A 6,456-nucleotide genomic window follows, 5' to 3' on the forward strand; every position below is an offset into this window, starting at 1 on the left:
TCGATAGCGCGCTGGACTTCGGGCTAGAAGGTCGAGGGTTCGAGACCTGCTCCCTAACTGTTCCATTACAGTATTTACAACTAACGTTAACGACAATTGCGCTAGGTTAGCCGAGTTTATCCCTTTGAAATGACAACGCCGGTCAAGCTAGCTATCTATTGAAAGATGGAAGCATCCTGAAAGTTCGCTTGAGTTTAGCGCCAAGTACTTACCACTGCATTCCTCGTCTGCACATCTTTTGAAGTCGGAGAAGCTCCTTTCGACTGCGGCTTTGGGTATGAAATTATGAATACATAAAATAAAAATGTATACATAATAAACATTTACAGCCATGTTGGCAATTGGGCTGGCTGGTTCTGCTCGACTATGAACAGATGAAGCCTAAACGTCAGCAAATCCAAGGCTGGAACAATTCGCAGGATGTTGATCGTAGAGGCAAATATCAAAATCTGGGCAGACAATGTAAAAAATAAGAGCAAGGACATGAAACCAGAACGCATAATAAAACCGTCTTATTGCGTCACAATATACGTTCTGATTCGGGTTTATCACGTCTTTGTTGGATAGAACTAAACAGTCCACAAGTTAACTGACAAGTGAGCGCAATATCCCATTCTCCATTCAATTGGACTTTCTGACTATCGCAGATGTATTATGATACATTAAAAGCACATGTTCATTGTTTTTCAGGCACTGGGTACCAAAACAAACAGAGAGGATAGATAGGACTCACATTTCCAGGATAGGCTATAAACTACGTTTATATTAACCTGTAAAAGTCAGAATTGATCAAATAAATGTTAATACAAAAGCGTAGTTGCTGGACGAAGCTAAGGGTTGGCGATACAGTTGTTTTTGTTTCACCTGTTATCAAAATAGTAGCCACTCCCACCCGAATAGACTACAATCACCCCATTAAACAGAGGACATCATTTTACTCACATTTGGGAGGACCCTCAATGACGGTAATGATCCAAGTCACATGTCATTGCCAATAAAATGACAAAAAAGCATTGCAACAAATTACAGTCCTATAACAAAGACAATGTATTTAATTACATGTTTTGATTTGACCTTTATCTAGGCAAGTCAGTTAAAAATAATTTCTTATATACAATGACGTTCTAAACCCTAAACCCAGACAACGCTGGGACAATTGTGCGCTTCCCTATGGGACTCCCAATCACAGCTGGTTGTGATACAGCCTGGAATCGAACCAGGGTCTGTAGACAGAAGCTGCTTTTCAGTCTCTCGATCTCAAGGCCATCAGACTGCGAAACATCACTAGCACATCAGAGGCGGCTGCCTATAGACAAAGATTTGGAATCACTGCCAATTTTAGAAATGGATCACTAGCCACTTTAATAATGTTTCCATATCTAGCATTACTCATCACAAACCAGCTCGTGGAGATAACAAAAATATATTTTGTTATTCCTTAACTGAAGTAAACTAAATACAATTAACAATGGTGTGTGTAGTCAGTAATCAGTAGTGTGAGTGTTTGTGTGCATAAATGTGATAATGAGGGGTGTTGAAAGGTGCCAAAGCAACCAAACGGCCACAAAAATGCCACAACCAAAAATCTATAAATGTGTCTGCATGGAGAGTCTCCCCAATGAATGGGGAATTGGTGCATTTATCCGGGAACACACCCTGGCCCAGGTGTGTCCCATGTCGCTGACGACCCTCCCAGCCCTGCCCGCCAACATCCTAATAAGGAAAACAAGAGCAAAGCGAAATAATACGGCAGACAGAGCAGGAGGGTCGTCACAATATGTATAAACTGCACTCCACACTATTCTACGGTATCGTAGTCACTTTAATTGTGTTTACATACTGCATCACCCATCTCATATGTATATACTGTATTCTATACTATGCCACTGTATCTTCGTCCAATGCCGCTCTGACATACACTGCCGTTCAAAAGTTTGGGGTCACTTAGTAATGTCCTTGTTTTTGAAAGTAAAGCACATTTTTTGTCCATCAAAATAACATCAAATTGACCAGAAATACAGTGTAGAAATTGTTAATGTTGTAAATGACCATTGTAGCTGGAAACGGCAGATTTTTTATGGAATATCTACATAGGCTTACAGAGGCCCATTATCTGCAACCATCACTCCTGTGTTCCAATGGCACGTTGTTAGCTAATCCAAGTTTATCATTTTAAAAGGCTAATTGATCATTAGAAAACCCTTTTGCAATTATGTTAGCACAGCTGAAAACTGTTGTTCTGATTAAAGAAGCAATAAAACGGGCCGCCTTTAGACTAGTTGAGTATCTGGAGCATCAGCATTTGTGGGTTCGATTACAGGTTCAAAATGGCCAGAAACAAAGAACTTTCTTCTGAAACTCGGCAGTCTATTCTTGTTCTGAGAAATGAAGGCTATTCCATGCGAGAAATTGCCAAGAAACTGAAGATCTCGTACAACGCTGTGTACTACTCCCTTCACAGAACAGCGCAAACTGTCTCTAACCAGAATAGAAAGAGGAGTGGGAGGCCCCGGTGCACAACTGAGCAAGAGGACAAGTACATTAGAATCCATAGGCCTAATGGACACATGCTCAAACTCGCACACATTTGATAGAATAAAAAATAAAAAAAAGGGGTAGGTGCTACATCCATTTTTGGACACACATTGTTTTAACCATGTTATGAGGCTATACAGTGTTTGTTTACATTTACAATGTTTACAAACACTGGAGGAAAACAAGTTCACACACACACTACCGTTCAAAAGTTTGGGGTCACTTAGAAATGTTCTTGTATTTGAAAGAAAAGCACATTTTTTTGTCCATTAAAATAACATCAAATTGATCAGAAATACAGTGTAGACATTGTTAATGTTGTAAATGACTATTGTATTTGGAAATGGCTGATTTGGAATGGAATATCTACGTAGGCGTACAGAGGTCCATTATCAGCATCCATCAGCGCAAACTGGCTCTAACCAGAATAGAAAGTGTGGGAGGCCCCGGTGCACAACTGAGCAAGAGCTCAAGTATATTGAAGTGTCTAGTTTGAGAAACAGACGCCTCACAAATCCTCAACTGGCAGCTTCATTAAATAGTACCCGCAAAACACCAGTCTCAACGTTACCAGCGAAGAGGCGACTCCGGGATGCTGGCCTTCTAGGCAGAGTTGCTAAGAAAAATCCATATCTAAGACTGGCCAGTAAAAATAAAAGATTAATATGGGCAAAAGAAGACAGACACTGAACAGGGGAAGATTGGAAAAAAGTGTTATGGACAGCCTAATCTAAGTTTGAGGTGTTCGGATCCCAAAGAAGAACATCCGTGAGACGCAGAAAAAATGAAAAGATGCTGGAGGAGTGCTTGACGCCATCTGTCAAGCATGGTGGAGGCAATGTGATGGTCTGGGGGTGCTTTGGTGGTGGTAAAGTGGTAGATTTGTACAGGGTAAAAGGGATCTTGAAGAAGGAAGGCTATCGCTCAATTTTGCAACGCTATGCCTACAACAGGACAATGAGCCAAAGCACAGCTCCAAACTATGCAAGAACTATTTAGAGAAGAAGCAGTCAGCTGGTATTCTGTCTATAATGGTGTGGCCAGCACAGTCACCGGATCTCAACCCTATTGAGCTATGGGAGCAGCTTGACCGTATGGTACCTAAGAACGGCCCATCAAGCCAATCCAACGTGTGGGAGGTGTTTCAGGAAGCACGGGGTGAAATCTCTTCAGATTACGACTTCAACTAGAATGCCAAAGGTGTGCAAGGCTGTAATTGCTGCAAATGGAGGATTCTTTGACGAAAGCAATAATTTCAGTTAAAAATCATTATTTATAACCTTGTCAACATCTTGACTATATTTCCTGTTAATTTTGCAACTAATTTCATGTATGTTTTCATAGAAAACAAGGACATTTCTAAGTGACCCCAAACTTTTGAACGGTAGTGTGTGTGTATACAGTTGAAGTCGGAAGTTTACATACACTTAGGTTGGAGTCGTTAAAACTCGTTTTTCAACCACTCCACAAATTTCTTGTTAACAAACTATAATTTTGGCAAGTCGGTTAGGACATCTACTTTGTGCATGACACAAGTCAATTTTTCAACAATTGTTTACAGACAGATTATTTCACTTATAATTCACTGTATCACAATTCCAGTGGGTCAGAAGTTTACATACACTAAGTTGACTGTGCCTTTAAACAGCTTGGAAAATTCCAGAAAATGATGTCATGGCTTTAGAAGCTTCTGATAGGCTTCTAATCTACACACAATACCCCATAATGAAAAAGCAAAAACAGGTTTTTAGACATTTTAGCAAATGTATATTTAAAAAAAAAACTATAATATCACATTTACATAAGTATTCAGACCCTGTACTCCTCAATGCTTCACGGTGGAAACCACACATGTGGAGATCATCCGTTCACCTACTCTGCGTCTTACAAAGACACTGCGGTTGGAACCAAAAATCTCGAATTTGGACTCATCAGACCAAAGCACAGATTTCCACTGGTCTAATGTCCATTGCTTGTGTTTCTTGGCCCAAACAAGTCTCTTCTTCTTATTGATGTCCTTTAGTAGTGGATTCTTTGCAGCACTTCGACCATGAAGGCCTGATTCAGACAGGTCTGATTGTCTCCTCTGAACAGTTGATGTTGAGATGTCTGTTACTTGAACTCTGTGAAGCATTTATTTGGGCTGCAATTTATGAGGCTGGTAACTCTAATGAATTTATCCTCTGCAGCAGAGGTAACTCTGGGACATTCCTGTGGCGGTCCTCATGAGAGCTAGTTTCATAGCGCTTGATGGTTTTTGCGGCTGCACTTGAAGAAACTTTCAAAGTTCTTGAAATTTTCCGCATTGACTGAACTTCATGTCTGAAAGTAATGATGGACTGTCGTTTCTCATTGCTTATTTGAGGTGTTTTTGCCATAATATGGACTTGGTCTTTTACCAAATAGTGCTGTCTTCTGTATACCACCCCTACCTTGTCACAACACATTAAAAGAAGGAAAGAAATTGCACAAATTAACTTTTAACAAGGCACACCTGTTAATTGAAATGCATTCCAGGTGACAACCTCATGAAGCTGGTTGAGAGAATGCCAATGGTGTGCGAAGCTGTCATCAAGGCAAAGGATGGCTACTTTGAAGAGTCTCAAATATAAAATATATTTTTTGGTTAGCTGATTCCATATTGGTTATTTCATAGTTTTGATATCTTCACTATTATTCTACAATGTAGAAAATGTTAAAAATAAAGAAAAACCCTTGAATGAGTAGGTGTGTCCAAACTCTTGACTGGTACTGTATATACATACATTTTTTTATTAAAAAAGACAAAAGCATCCACTGAAAGTGACTTTTAGTCCAAGATCTGTGTCAGGGAAAAGGCTATATGCATCACAACATTGTGTCTCTTTGGGTCTCTGACAGATTAATCTGATAGCGCCGCCGCGCTACGTCATGACCACCACCACACTGGAGCGCACAGAGGGTCTCTCTGTCCTCAACCAGGCCATGGCTGCCATCAAAGAGAAGATTGAGGAGAAGCGAGGAGTGTTTAACATCCAGATGGAGGATTTTACATAAAAATCATGTTTGCTGTATTTTAATACATTAGGAAGAGGGGGACAATGGAAAGTCCAAGGTGGGGTGGTAGAAGTTTCATGTAAAACAGAAAATTGTAACTCCTGCCATATGTAATACATGCTTTGGAAGTCTTACTCGCCAGAGATCTCACATTAAAACAGTATTAAAAACAGCAACAATGTTCAGGACATTGCGCTTTCAATGTCCATGTGTTAATTGTCTTATATGTTTTCCTCCCCTCCAGGCGAAGGTTGTGACCGACATAGATGAGACAGAGCTGGCCCGCCAGCTGGAGCAACTGGAGAGAGAGAACGCTGAGGTGGACGGAGATGACGAGGATGGAGAGATGGAGGCCAAGGCAGAGGACTAAACTAGATGAAGAACTGAGGGATTGGATACGACGACGAGACCAATTATACATATGCAGTCCAGAGCATGTATTCATAAAGCATCTCAGAGTAGGAGTGCTGGTCTAGGATCAGCCCACCCCCCCATATGTAATCTTATGCATAATGATCTAAAAGGCTAAACTTATCCTAGATCAGAACTCCTATTTTGAGATATTTCATGAATACAGGCCTTGTCTGATGAGATGACGAACTTCATATCAAATCAAGCATTCTAGAACGTCTCTCCAACTGAACCCTTTGGATCAGTAGCAGGGAGACTGATAGAGAGATGGCTACAGGCACTGACTGTCATACTGCCAAACAGGGCTGGGAAAGGCCTCTGTGATTATACCAATGGACACAATAACAACTGAATATGATCACTGAACCCTAGCTGTTTGAATTGCATAAGAACGGGTGGGTTGGGGTAGGATTAGCCTTTTTGTGCTGTAGCCAACTCCTCTCTGTGTGGAAGAGTTGGCTACAGCACATATAA

At 40.7% G+C, this 6,456-nt stretch overlaps 1 protein-coding gene across 1 annotated transcript; it reads left to right on the forward strand.

The window, feature by feature from the left end:
- The first annotated feature begins 5,420 nt into the window (after positions 1 to 5,420).
- On the forward strand, positions 5,421 to 6,219 carry LOC120042565 (eukaryotic translation initiation factor 2 subunit 1-like). The gene is made up of 2 exons (XM_038987390.1): positions 5,421 to 5,559; positions 5,816 to 6,219. Exons 1-2 carry the CDS (start codon positions 5,446 to 5,448, stop codon positions 5,939 to 5,941), a joined length of 240 nt encoding a protein of 79 aa, XP_038843318.1. The 5' UTR covers positions 5,421 to 5,445; the 3' UTR covers positions 5,942 to 6,219.
- Positions 6,220 to 6,456: the final 237 nt, after the last annotated feature.

This window comes from Salvelinus namaycush, unplaced genomic scaffold (assembly GCF_016432855.1).
Source record: "Salvelinus namaycush isolate Seneca unplaced genomic scaffold, SaNama_1.0 Scaffold71, whole genome shotgun sequence".
Taxonomy (NCBI): domain Eukaryota; kingdom Metazoa; phylum Chordata; class Actinopteri; order Salmoniformes; family Salmonidae; genus Salvelinus; species Salvelinus namaycush.

What these genes read in the sequence shown, in the direction of transcription:
- LOC120042565 (XM_038987390.1), top strand. Translation starts at nt 5,446, where the DNA reads ATGACCACCACCACACTGGAGCGCACAGAGGGTCTCTCTGTCCTCAAC. An exon ending in TGTTTAACATCCAGATGGAG is followed by an intron (nt 5,560 to 5,815) that starts GATTTTACATAA and finishes CCTCCCCTCCAG; the next exon opens with GCGAAGGTTGTGACCGACAT.